The sequence below is a fragment of the Arachis hypogaea genome, chromosome 8 (genome assembly GCF_003086295.3).
Source record: "Arachis hypogaea cultivar Tifrunner chromosome 8, arahy.Tifrunner.gnm2.J5K5, whole genome shotgun sequence".
Classification (NCBI taxonomy): domain Eukaryota; kingdom Viridiplantae; phylum Streptophyta; class Magnoliopsida; order Fabales; family Fabaceae; genus Arachis; species Arachis hypogaea.
In genome coordinates, this window is record NC_092043.1 from 16297667 (window position 1) to 16312590 (window position 14924).

The following is a 14924-nucleotide window of genomic DNA, read 5'->3' on the forward strand; positions in this document are numbered from 1 at the left end:
ATTTACCTTGAGTAAAGTTACCTATTTTTAATAAAAAAAAAATGTTTAAATGTGGGATCTTAGATTTTTACAAATAAAAAAACCACTTCGATATTTTTGGGAAATTAAATAGTAAACTCATTGGTATATTATGGTATAATAAGCTTAATTATACAAATATTTAACATAAAAAATTTTATATATTTTATTTGATTATAAAATATTATGTCTAAATTAATTAAAAATTTAATTGCATTGTTTTTATTCTTATAAAATTATAAAGCTTGGGAAATATTTGTGTAAGTTTAGAATATATGTTTTAAAAGAAAAATTTATTCAAACTTTAACTATGTATTGAATTGGTTAAATATTTAATTATTTCATGTGTTAAAAAATTTTAAAAAAATTATAAAATAATATATGAAAAAAAAAGATAATTTAATTTTTAATTTAAAAAAAAATATCGAGACAATTGTAATAATAATTAAAAAAAAAGTTGCATGGGAATATTGGCTTCAGAGAAGAATCTTTTTGTGCTTGAGAATTGAGATAAGGGGAGAGACAAAAGAAGGAGGCTTCTTCCACGGTGAAAGTATCTTCAGGACTTTTAAGGTCCAGGAAACATTTATAATTAATGAATATTTTAGTTCTTGATTCATAAATATTTTAAAATGAAAAGAAGCACATTTCTGATAACTAAGTGTCTTGGTTTATGATTTCTTACTTTTCATCATTTCTTTTCTTTTAATAATAAAAATTTTCATCCTTAAAATTGACTTTCTAGTTTCTATAATATTATTTTATGAATATTTTTAAACATTTATATATTTTTTACTATAAACCTTGATTCACCTATTTTTTTCCTTTCTAAAAAAAATTATTTTACAACAAAATTCATTTACTACAACTTTTTTTTCCTTTCAAAATAATATTTGTTCAAACGGAGAAAAAAATTCGGTTAGCTTTACTCTTCATTTTTTAAGCAATAATTGATTCAAATTAGAAAAATATTATTTGGCTCACTTCAACTTTTTTTTACTTCAAATTAAAAAAAATAATTGCTACTAATTTGATATTTTTTCTCTTCTGATAATTTGACTTTCTTTTAAATTGTTTATAGTGGTTGAAGCTAAGTTGACAAGTCATCGTCATTATTTTTCAAAGAAACAAATTTGAAGCAAAAAAAATATGAGTTCTCCTCAAAATTTTTATTCTTTAAAAATAACATTTTCATTAAAAAATATCATTAGTTCACTTCAATTTTCCTTCACATAATTATTTTTTGTTAAAATTTTTTTATTTAAATAATTTTATAAAATAATTATTAATTATATACTAAATTTTTTCTCACTAAATAAATGTAGTCATTATTTTAAAATTTTAATTTTTTAGACTTTTTTCTTCTTATCCTAAGGAGTAGTATTCTTCAACTATTTATATTTATATTAGTGTAATTACTATTATTAGTATTATATTAGGAATTATTATTATTATTTTAATATTCACTACGATTATTCTTATTCACATTTTTCTGATAATTATGATCATTTCTTTTTTTTATTACGATTGTAATAATAATACTAACTATTATCATTACCATTTATATTGTTAGTATCCTCAGGATAACAATTGTTATTAATTATTATTAAGTAAAAAATAATTAAATTAAGACAAATAAATATATCAATCTCACCTACTTTTTTTTTGTTTACGGTGGATCGACTTAATTAATCTGATGTGTCGACTTAAATAATCTACAAATATTTTACCAAAAAATAATAATCTACAAATAGTCCAGCTACATATAAAAAGCATTACCTCTTATATCATGCTTAGGTCACAAGGTCCAATACGGCCCAATCACTCTCTGGCTAACTTCTTTTGCAACTAAACCGTTCTCATTTTCCACATTCCCTTTAACCCGGTTTGCAATTATATAAATTCTGGGGCCAAACATAGTAGAATTATTTTCAACGGTACGGCGTCATATCTAGCCACATATTTCGAATATTTTAATCAGGTGCTTTAAGGACCAGAACCAACTTTCCCCACCATAGACAATTCCACAAAAGAAAAGTTATTTTCATGTCTTGTATGATTAAATGATGATACATTGTATTTCCAATTTTTATGTTTATACTTTATACTATTTTAAGGCATGTATTATCGTATTTATTAGAGTTTTTAATATTATATTCAATTATGTAAATGTTAGATGTTTTTTACTTAAAACCTAATAAAAATATCATGTTTAATATGTTAGAGAAGTATGTAAGTTTATAAAATTAAACGTAAATTTAATTGTTAATATAGTTATAATAAGAAAGCACGAAAATTAATTTATTAGTTAAAGTTTACATTACGTATTAAATATACGATTATGATTAAACTACATGCGCCCGATCTCTATTACTAAAATACTATTACGATTGTTTTTAAGTACGTGATAACTTCGTAGTTCGAACTGTAATTTTGGTTTTACTCTCTCGTGTCAATGCAAGAAAGCTGACGAAGCTTGTTTTATATATTTCACAGAATCTATTCATCGACGTTAGGCTGTGGAAAAATACTTTGCATGTTTTTCTTAAGACGCGTAAGAGTAATTGAGCTGACCACCAAAAAGAAAACTATATAAAAATAAGTTTCTTTTTTTAAGTTCAACTAAGTTGGCTTAAATTTAATAAAAATTAATTATGTATAAACACATATTTTCGCGATGGTTTAATAGTGAGTGTTAGAATATTATTAAGATCAATTAGTATTATTTAGTACATCTGAATATTTATTATAAGAGATTATATCCTTATTATTACGATTCTCTTAGTACCTATAAATATCCTTTCATATTATATTATTCTAGACAACTTGAGTAGACAATTTGAATACAGTCAATAATACACAAATCTTTTCTCTAGTTTAGTCTTTTGTTTCTAACATGGTATCAGAGTCATGGTATCCTCCTTGAAGATGATAGATTATTTTCCTTGCGGTGAAATCACCGTAGTTTTTTTTGTATTTTTTTCTATGCCATTCTTCTTTTCCTTTTGTCACTCATTTGATACTTTCTCACCTCACCGACTAGCCTATTCTCTCCGTCTTGTGTCTTTTCGAGTCGAATGATCAAACACCAATGCCATCCGCTGTTTTCCTATTCTCATGAAGAAATCATATAGTTTTTTGCTCTCTTTCCGGCAGTTCCGTCTGCGTTCTCTCGTGGCAGTTCCGTCTGCGTTCTCTCGTGGCAGTTCTTTTCTCGTGACAGTTTCGTTTGCGGCAGTTCCGTCTGCGTTTCTTTCCAACAGTACCGTCTGCGTTTCTTTCTGACAGTTCCGTCTGCACTTTCTTTCGATTGCGGCAATTTCATCTGCGCTTCCTTCAGACAAGCGGCAGTTCCATCTGCGCTTCCTTCAGACAAGCGGCAGTTTCGTCTGCGCTTCCTTGAGACTCGTGGCAGTTTTCTTCAGACAAGCGGCAGTTCCATCTGCGCTTCCTTCCGGCAGTTCTGTCTGCACCCGTTTTATCAGTTTATGCAGTTTTTTTCTCTTTATTTCGTTGTTTTAAATAAGTTTCAAACTCAAGTGGATGTTAGAATATTATTAGGATCAATTAGTATTATTTAGTACATCTGAATATTTATTATAGGAGATTACGTCCTTATTATTACGATTCTCTTAGTACCTATAAATATCCTTTCATATTGTATCATTCTGGACAATTTGAGTAGACAATTTGAATACAGTCAATAATACACAAATCTTTTCTCCAGGTTAGTCTCTTATTTCTAACAGTGAGAATGTTAATATGAAAAACGATTCTTTTCCTTCAATCAAAACATAAAAGATCAAATTCAAAATTTCTGCAAAAACTCAAGAAAATCTCAAAATTACGTTCCAAATCTTCACCAAAAAACATAGAAACAGAAGATGAAAAATTATTGAAGGTATTGTTTACTAGTCGTCCAATTTTTTCACTTTTTTCTTTTGCATTTTCGATCGCAAAACACTAGATGGTCATATTGGTACGTGCCAGAATTAGCAGGAGAGACACATACTACTTTTGTGAAAGGGAGAAAGATACACGATGGAGTTTTGATCAAGGTTCTGAGAATCAGACCGGTTATCGAACTGCTCTGGTTTAGTGGTTTATTGGTCCAACCGGTCCAACCAGTGGTTCAACCGAAAAAATCATTTTAAAATAAAATAATAAATAAATTATAAATAAACATCCTAAATATATTTATAGTCGAATATAAATCTTAAAATATCTTCAAAATTTAAAACACTACATAAAATATCATCAACCAAATCAATTGATCTTATCAAAATACAAACTCAAAAATTAAATAATAAAAAAATATATCTAAATATTAAATCCCAACATCATGATTTATCAATCATTCAAAATAGGAGGATTGACAGGCAAGTTATTATTCACAGATGCATTATTATCAGCAGTTGCTTCTTGATTAATACTATTATCCATAACTGAAATTAATAAAAGTTATATTAATTAAAACAAAATTAAAGACCAGGCACATCACAATGAAAAATCAAAAAATTATCAACAAGATCATATCTAAATTCTGCCACCAACATTCAGCAACAAACAAAGCCAGCAAAACCAGCAATAATTAGGAGCCAGCAACTACAAATCAAAGCAAAACCAGCAACTATAAAACAAAAAAGTATCCGTAACCAGATACAAAATTAAAGACCAGCCACAGTACATTGAAAAAAAATTATCAACATGACCATATCTAAAGTCTGCCACCAACATTCAGAAACAAATAAAGAAATAAAAACAGCAAGACATTCAGCAGCAAAAACACCATTACCAACAGCATTCAGCATTCAGCAACAAAAATTATCATTTAGCAACAAACAGGACATTCAACAACAAAAATTAGCATTCAACAACAAAGTGTCATCAATCAAATCCATATGATCTTATCAAAATACAATCTCAAAAGTTAAATAGTAAAAAGAAATATCTAAATATTAAAAATCAACATGAAAATTTATCAATCATCAAAATCCATAAATTAGAAGAACCTTGTGACTGACTATTATTCGAACTAGGTAGATTACGATTAGCAGAATCATTTGAATTAGGAGGATTGACAGACGAATTATTACTCAACCAGGCATTATCAGCAACTGCTTCTTGATTAATACTTCCATCCATAACTAAAATCAATAAATCATAATCCAAATTAAAAACAGCAACAGAACGGCTAGAAATCAAATAATCATCCATAAGACCATAGAACAGAATTAGTAACAAATCAGAAACAAAAGTACATGTTAAAACAGAATCAGTAACATATCAGAAATCAATCACTAACTTTAGAGTTCAGATTCACAAATCCCTAATTTCATTATTATCATCTTTCAACAACACATAATTTCACAATTTAAAGCCTTATTCACCAGTTTCTCTTCTAATTCATCTGGAATATGGCAAATACACTTTACAGTATCCAAATATCCAAATACAACAACTCAATAATGAATAATCTCAAGTTCTCAACTCTCAAGGACAGCAACAGGTATACAACAAAAAAAAATTAACAACGAAAGACAGAAGCAAAACCATAACAGAATCAAACAAAATCAATCAATCACTATAAAAACTAAAATTCAAAATAGAAATTGAAGACAATAGAACTACAAATTATCAATCCTAAACTACAGACAACAATAATTGAAGAAGAAAAATGAAAAATCAGTAAATCACAAATTCAAAATTATTAGTTAACAATATTCAACCATTATTTAACCTATTATTCAACCTAGGAATTCATAGATTAACAATTATTCAACCCATAAGGCCATAACAAATTCAGAGATTATTCAACAATGATTATTCAACAATTATTGTTAAAAAAAATAGTAAAATACCTAGAAGAGCAGAGCTGGCGATGGAGGCATGAACAGAACTGGGGACGGAGGCAGGAACAAAGCTTGTGACGGAGGAGCAGAGCTTGCGACGGAGGAACAGAGCAACGCGACAGAGGCAGGAGGCGAGCCCGACGACTATGCTTCTACTGCTGAGAGTCTGAGACGTTAGCTGCGTGAGGGACTGAGTGAGCTTCGAAGTTCCAACCGGCGACGGCGTCAGGAGCAGTTTGGCGGCTGAACGAAAGGGAGGGATTGAGCTCGCCGGTGTTGAGAGGAACGACCAGCTTGAGGGTGATGGGAGGGACGAAAGAGGGAGTGTGTGCTGCGCCGTTGGAGAATTGGAGGGAGTTAGAGTTGGTATGGTTGGGGTGAGGTGTTCTACTGAATGCTAAACAGCTGCGTTTTGGCATTTTTGGGCAAAATAAGAAAACTGACCGGGTCCCGGTTTGGTCCGATTGATCGGTTCTCGGCCGATTCAGCAGTTTGAAAACAGTTTTGATTCTGACGATTTTTTTTATGTTGAACCAAACCGTAAAAGTCACCGATTTGCGGTTAAATCGGTCGAACTGGCCGGTTCGGTCTGATTTTCAGAACCTTGGTTTTGAGTGCTTGTGAGACTGTGCAGTGGCTGAAGACGAGGAAGAAGAGCTCAGCGATAATTAAGTTGGATTTTCAAAAAGCATATGATAGAATCAAGTGGAGTTTTGTGGATATCGTCCTTTAAAAGATGGATTTTGGTATTAGATGGCGAAGATGGGTCAAGGAGTGTGTTTGCTCAGCGTTTATGTCGATTCTGATAAATGGTTCACTATCTAAATCCTTTAGCATGCAACGAGGTTTAAGGCAAGGCGATCCTCTCTTCTCTTTTCTCTTTGTTCTTATTGTTGATGTACTCCATAGGATGATAGCTGAGGCTATGAGAAATAATAGGATTTTTTTCTTGTTGGTTTGATGGGACAATATTGAATTGTTTCACTTACAATTTGCATATGACACCATCTTATTCTGTCCATAGGATGAGGTTACAATCATGAATTATAATAACCTTTTGTGGTGTTTTGAAGTGATGTCTGGATTGAGTATTAATTTTGATAAATCCACCTTAATTCCAGTTAATTGCGAGAGGGAATGGACACGAAGGATGTGCATATTGTTGGAGTGTAAGGAAGCATCATTGCCAGTTAAATATTTTGGTGTTCTATTTGGAGCAAATCTGAAACTTGTCAAGACATGAAAATCGACTATAGACAATGTAGAAGAGAAACTTAGTTTGTAAAAAGCAAAATTTTTAAATAAAACTGATAAGTTGATTCTTATTAAATCAATACTTAATATTTTGTCACTTTACTAGCTTAGCTTGTACAAAATACTAAAAACAGTGGCAGAGAAGTTAATCTCACTGTAGAAGAAATTTCTGTGGAGAAATGAAGATGGCAAGTATGGGATATCATTAGTAAAATGGAAAATAGTACAAATTTCAAAAAAGTTAGGAAGTTTGGGAGTAAGAATGTAGTACTTCAGATGATAGTGGCAGTTCTCTAAAAAAGATTGTCCATTATAAAAGAAGATTGTGTGCTCTTGTAATAATTTAAATCCTAATGTATTGCTTTCTTATAAAAATTAGGTATATAGTGAAGGAGGTGAAAGTTGAACCCATAACCTCCCTCATGTAATGACTTGTAATAAGTGAGCAACCATTAAACTAGTTTGTTAATTTATTAGTTAAGAGCATTAGTTTTATATTTTTTATTTTATTAATATGAATGAAATTTGGAATGATTGAATTTTATATTTGTTTTAAAAAAAATTGATATTTTTGCGGGTATGGTAGGATAGGATAGGGTTTAGAATTTTAGGGTGCGAGCAGAGTTAGGGTTGAGAGATTCTCCACTCGCGGATAGGGTAGGATAGAGTTTTAATAAAATTTTCAATTCGCGGGTAGAGTTAGGGTAGGGTCCAAATCATATCCTACCCTACCGATTGCCAGCCCTACATATAAGGATATTTGTTAGTTGCAGATAAAGGAGTAGGAGGTGAGGGAGAAGATGATCCGAGATTTATCTTTGGAGGTAAAAAATGGTAGAAGAGTCTGATTTTGAGAGAACAATTGGTTACCAGCTGGTGTGTTGAAGGACACTCTTTCAAAGTTTTTCTCGGTTTCAAATCAAAACGGATTTATTATAGGAGACTGTAGATTTTAGGATGAGTTGGAGTGAATATAGAACTTTCAGTGGAGAAGAGAACTATTTCAATGAGAGTTGGAACTAGTTAACCAACTTCCTAGAGTTCTACGGTCAGTCAACTTAATAACTGAAAGAAAGGACCGACTGGTGTGGAAATTTGATAAATCAAGTGTTTATTCTACTAATTCTTTTGTGCAGATTTTGCGGGCAAAAATACTTTCAGAGGATATTACGAGCTATAACTTCACTAGTTTCATTTGCAGAGGTTTAGTACCTCCACGAATTGAGTTATTTACTTTATTTGTATTAGTTGATATAGTCAATACTAAAGAAAGATTATGTAGATTAGGTGTTATTGATCAGCATGATAATGTGTGTGTTGTATGTAAAAAGGATGTTGAGGACTTTCACCACTTGTTTCTTTCTTCGTTGTGAGTTTACTTGGCAGTGTGCATGGTTAGTTAACTATAATAGATTATGATCTACTCCAGAAATAATTAACACTTTGAGAATTGGACAGGAATGGCTGAAAAAAAAGAGGAGAATAATAGGTGATTAATTGATTTTTTGGCTATCATTTGACACATATGAATGGAAAAGAATAGTAGAAATAGCAAAAGTTAATAAAGGTCGCTTATGAGCTACAAAAGGTGGAATGAAGTTGATCCTAATGGTTATTGATGACAATGTCAAAGATGACTATCGATTAAATTTTTTATTTGCTATTTAATTTTCTTTTGTTCTATTGTTGTTTTACTTTATTGTGTTGAACTCTTTACTTAAAAAAACGTGTTTAACTATTTTGGTGTTCATTTGTTATCAATAAAATGAATACATAATAACATGTAATACAAATCAAATATGCACAAAGAGTCTAAGTATAAAGTTTATACATAACAAGAAAGTCTAACATAAACTCTAAACATACAAATTGTTGGCTTGACTTCTTTAAGAGTTCAACCAACCTCAAGTACCACAACGAGGTAGCTGTAGCTTGAGAATGGATTTTTGAGATTGTTAAAAAAAAGTGAGTAAAGTGTAATCTATAACTTTTTAATGCACACTCTCTTTTATAGTTTTTTTTATCTTATTTATAACAATTAATAATAAGAGATTATACTTTACTCTCTCAATTATTAAAAAAAATTTAAGAGGAGAGAATCTATTTCCACTGTAGCTCACACCTGAGTCATTATGGTGTGAAAAAAGAAAATATATTTATATTTATAAAAAAAATGTGTTTAATTCAAAGGAGTCAAATTTTTTAAGAGATAAAAATTTGATTTTAAAATTATGCCTTTAACTGATCAAAAATTAATTTCACAATTTCAATTGCATAATGTCTTTACAATACATAAAAATATTTTTTTATGTAAATTAAGAAAAAAAACCAACATATCCATCTACATAGTACCTAGTCAAAAACAAAAATTAATAACTAAAAAAAAGGCTTACGTAAAATAATACTTATTCATCTATGATGCACATACACTGATACGGACATAGAATATGACACGACACAGGACACGCTGATATACAAATTTTAAAATTTTATAAGATATGGGACACGCATACATATAAAATATAAAGTATTTTTTAGATAAATCATAAAATATTTTGATATTTTATTGATATTAAAATATAAATTAATTTTTGTAATTATTTTTAATGTCTTATTTTAATTATATCAAGTATTTAAAATATTTTTTATTTTAATAAATAATAATTTATACTATATCTAAATTTATTTCAAGAATATATATTAAGAATAAGATTGGACACGCAAACACATGATGGTATTTAAGTGTGTCCAAACGTGTCCGGTAAAATTTTTTTTATTTTTTATTAAGACACGGATTGAACACAACAGACACGCGTATTAGACAAGTATCGATGAATGTCGTGTCCAAAATATATCCGACACACGAACACAGCAACTCAGCAAAATGTCCATACTTCATAGTTATTCACACCATCACATCTAAGAATTTAGTTGACAAAAAAATATGGCGTTGTTAACAGAAATTAAATGTTCTTTAACTTTTTTTTTTGAAATTTTTTTCTATTATAAAATAAAAAAATTTACTTTTCGGAAAAAAAATAATTCTAAAATTATATCTAGAATCCAACTTTTTTTTAGTAGACGGCAAGTTCGCATTTAATTACTTTTTTGAAAAATAATTTTTTTATTTCATAATAAAAAAATTTCTCTTTCTTTCATACTAGAATAAATTTTTTTTTTAAATCTTTTTTCTTTCCATGTGATTGTAGGTGAAAAAAAAATTGATAATGAACATGATGTAGTACTACCTTTTATACGACTATTAGCGGCAAATCCTTACATTAGTGGATTAGTTTTTGGTTTATTGAATTAAAAAATATCGTAAGAAATAAAAAAAAAATTTATACGACTATTCATAACTTTAATCATTCCATTATCTAATTACCTTTCTCCTTTCCATGTTTTCTTCGTGTCATTAAAAAAAATCAATTATTCCGTTTATAATTTTATCAAATTTATTATTAAATTTTTGTATTTTTTAATTACGTTTTTATATTATTTTTAATTTTATAATTAAATTTTTATTAATATAATTAAATAATTTTTATAAATTAAAAGTATTTATAATTAAAAATTTAATTTAATTTTTTATTAAATATTTTTTATAAAAAATATTCTATTAATTTTAATATTTTTAATATAAAAAAATTTAATTATAAAATTAAAAATAATATAATAATAAAATTAAAAAAATAAAAATTTAATTATAAAAATAACAAAATAGTTAAGTTTAAAAAATAAATAATAAAATAAAGAATAATTTTATCAAATTTATTATTAAATTTTTGTATTTTTTAATTACGTTTTTATATTATTTTTAATTTTATAATTAAACTTTTATTAATATAAAAAATATTAGAATTAATAAAATATTTTTTATAAATCAAAATATTTATAATTAAAAATTTAATTAAATTTTTTATTAAATATTTTTTATAAAAAATATTCTATTAATTTTAATATTTTTAATATAAAAAAATTAATTATAAAATTAAAAATAATATAATAATATAATTAAAAATATAAAGATTTAATTATAAATTTAGTAAAACTATAAAATTAACAAAATAATTAAATTTAAAAAATAAATAATAAAATGAAGATAACAATTCACTTTTACAGTTTTACTGCTATGGTTATTAGTTATTACCACGATGGCACGATGTCACTTCTCAGATCTAAAATGGACGCTCCCAAGTCCCAACAGAGAGAGAGAGAGAGATTTCAAAATGCGTTGACACGTGGCAGATATCCGTTACTCGACCGTTGTAGATCTCTATTTTTGATCGTTAGGGATTCATTCTTTGCAAAGAAGAAAGGGGTCCTTGGATTCAATTGAATGTAAGAAAGACGAAGACGAAGGCGAAGAAGAAGAAGAACCTCCCTCAGGACCCTCGTCTTCCTTCCTTCCCTTCCTTCATTCCTTCATAATCAAATTCCTCTCTCTCTCTCTCTCTCTCTCTCTCTCTCTCTCTCTCTCATGGCGATTGCAACAGAGCAACCTCAACAACAACATCAACAACAGGTATAGCTTATACAAACCCTTCCTATGTCACAGTTTTAATTACAATCCCTCCCTAGGTTTTTCGATTCGCCCCAATTCTAAACCCCTAACCCTCCCCCTTCCTCTGATTCGTTTCCGTTACCGTAATTTTTGCCATATTCTTTGATTGTTCAACGTCGAGGTTAATGTACATTAAAAGAAGATTAGAAATGAATTTCTAGAAAGGTTAAAAAAGATTCTAGTTATTATTCTTTCGCTTCGAAAATCGGCTTGAATTTGTTGTTATTTTAGACAATCAGCTGCGGATTTTTAACAAAAGACGTTGAGGAGCCTGGCCGGGAACCTTGATTTTCGAAATTTAGGGATTTATGTTTTCTAAAGATAGTTTAGTTCTCTCAATTTCTCGTCGTTATTTGTGGCAGGCTTCTTCGGAGGTTTCAGCTGGGGAGCAAAAGAGGTGGACACTTAACGATTTCGACATTGGGAAACCGCTTGGAAGGGGGAAATTCGGCCATGTCTATTTGGCCAGGGAAAAGAGAGTGAGTCTCTTTTTCTCGTGGGTCTCAGTCTGCTTCAACTTCAATTATTTGTTTTGTTCCCACAACTCTCTCTTTTTTTTTTTTTTTTCTGCAAACAATTTACATCATTGCCGTTGTTTTGTTTTGTTCTTCTAAAGTGTTCATCTTTCATAATGTGATTGTATGTGTTTATGAAACAGAGTAATCATATTGTTGCTCTGAAAGTACTCTTTAAGAGCCAGTTGCAACAGTCCCAAGTTGAGCATCAGCTTCGGCGAGAAGTGGAGATTCAGAGTCATCTCAGACATCCTCACATCTTACGCCTTTACGGCTACTTTTATGATCAGGTATACTTCTTGCTTTGCTGATATCTTTAGAATGTATCCTCCATTAATAAAGAAGATGGTTAAATATATCACTAACTATGTACATTTCATGCCTGAAATAACTTTGCTGCAGAAACGAGTTTACTTGATTTTGGAGTATGCACCTAAAGGTGAACTATACAAAGAATTGCAGAAATGCAAATATTTCAGTGAAAGACGTGCAGCTACCGTAAGTATTATGCATATAGCAGTTCTTGTTCTCTATATATTTTTTCTTATGAGATATTTCATACTTTTGCCTGAATATTTATCACTTGAACATTTGTTTGAGATAGACGACTTAATTTGATTGCTACCGTTTTATGGTTGAGACAGTATGTTGCATCATTGGCCCGAGCCCTGATATATTGCCATGGAAAGCATGTAATACATAGGGATATTAAACCAGAGAACCTCCTTATGGGAGCTCAGGTATTCTCCAGCACCTGTTAATTCTGAGTAGACCATTTTTACGTTGTCTTCATCTTTAATTCATTGTATTAACCTCATTTTCAGGGTGAACTGAAGATAGCAGATTTTGGGTGGTCAGTGCACACCTTCAACCGAAGGCGAACCATGTGTGGCACACTGGATTACCTTCCACCTGAGATGGGTATGTTTTTCACATTAATTACTCTGTTGTATATTTATCACCATTTATCTCTTTCTAATGTATGCTTTTGGGGTTTCAACAGTGGAGAGTATAGAACATGATGCTAGCGTGGATATATGGAGTCTTGGTGTCCTGTGCTATGAGTTTCTATATGGAGTCCCCCCTTTTGAGGCTAAAGAACATTCTGATACTTATAGGAGGTAAGCAGTTTGATATAAAGGGTGGGAAATATAGTTGATGTTTGGATTTCCATTGCAACCCAAACAATGCTTTAGACCTTTGCAAAACCGAAGACAAAAATGCTAGGTGTTGACTTTGGAAGAAACTGTTTGAATGAACTAGGAAGGGAAGCTAATGAATTTAGTGTGCTTCAGGCTACTTTGTTCCGATCAATACTGAATAGGAAATCATGTTATGTTGCCATCTTTTTATTTCAAAATTTCTAATCCAAATTCAAATTCAAATGAATACATTTATATATTGCAGGATTGTACAAGTGGATCTCAAGTTCCCCCCAAAACCCATTGTGTCTTCTGCTGCAAAGGACCTCATCAGTCAGGTTAGTTCATTACTTCTTTGCATTATGTTTTGATAAGATCCTAATACTAAATATTGATCGGTTAGCTAAGTGTCCGCATTTGCCTGATTATTCAGTTTTCTCTGATTATTTTTACCAACAGATGCTGGTCAAGGACTCTTCTCAACGTCTACCTTTACACAAACTTCTTGAACACCCTTGGATTGTTCAGAATGCGGAGCCCTCTGGTGTATATAGGGGCTAAAAAAAACCCTATCAAATTCTTTGTAATTTTAGCAGTCATTCTTTGATTGAGAGATCTAAATGGCATACCTTCTTGACTATTGCCTGTTACTTCCTATGATTTAAAATAAATGTTTTGTAATCAAAAGCAAGGTTGTTTAAAGGTGGTCATATATTCCCCCAAAACCCTATCAAGATTTCTAATTTTTCGTTTTTATTCTTGTTTTTTTTTTAATCCAATATCACGAAGTGTACAACTGCCCTGCCCTTGCAGAGGAGACATTGATACCGGCAAAAAAAAGGATGCGGGACATAATTCATAAAACTAATGTTTTCATGAAATTCTTTTTCTTTGTTTTTGATAGTTGGTCAAACTTCTCACACACCGTAAAAAACATTGGGAGAAAAAGTAGGAGAATGAGTTCTCTCAAATTGAGATAGTAAAATGTAATTTTTTATTATTAATTTTATAAGTGGAATTAAGTGAAAAAATGAAAGAGAAATAATTGAAATAGTATAGAAACACATTACAAATTGGACAATATAATGCTACAATGTCATTGTGTACCCCTCAAAGTGAAGAATTCTTTTTATAAACAATATTTTCTACAAATTTAGTAAAAAAATTTACTTTTTTACTAGCACTATTCTTTACTAAAATCATTTTTCCCTTGTCTTTTTACAATACTTTCAAGTTTCATCGTCATTCTTTTTGGCTAGAGCTTTCCATTCCTTTTCGAATTTGATATTTCTTCTTTCTAACGTTTAGTTTGGCAAAACTTTTTGAAAAACACGAACACTGGTTTGTGTTTGATAAATTTAAAAATTCATGTGTTTACAACTTTTAAAAGTTAGCATGTACATATCAAAATTAAAAAATCTAATATAACCTCGTATGTTAATTAAGATTTAGATCCTCTAAATTTTAAATTTTATTTTAGAGAATAAAGTGTAATCATTTATTTCCTAAGTAAGGCAAAAAAAAAAACATAAAAAAAAATTCAAAAATAAAAAATTACACCTTTATTAGTTTATTCTAT

The 14924-nt window shown here is 29.7% G+C and overlaps 1 protein-coding gene across 1 annotated transcript; it reads left to right on the plus strand.

The window, feature by feature from the left end:
* The first annotated feature begins 11334 nt into the window (after positions 1 to 11334).
* On the plus strand, positions 11335 to 14047 carry LOC112706322 (serine/threonine-protein kinase Aurora-2). The gene is made up of 9 exons (XM_025757576.3): positions 11335 to 11649; positions 12051 to 12167; positions 12347 to 12493; positions 12606 to 12701; positions 12848 to 12943; positions 13028 to 13124; positions 13207 to 13324; positions 13611 to 13683; positions 13805 to 14047. The coding sequence occupies exons 1-9, from the start codon at positions 11605 to 11607 to the stop codon at positions 13904 to 13906; spliced, it is 891 nt and encodes a 296-aa protein (XP_025613361.1). The 5' UTR covers positions 11335 to 11604; the 3' UTR covers positions 13907 to 14047.
* The last annotated feature ends 877 nt before the right edge of the window (positions 14048 to 14924 follow it).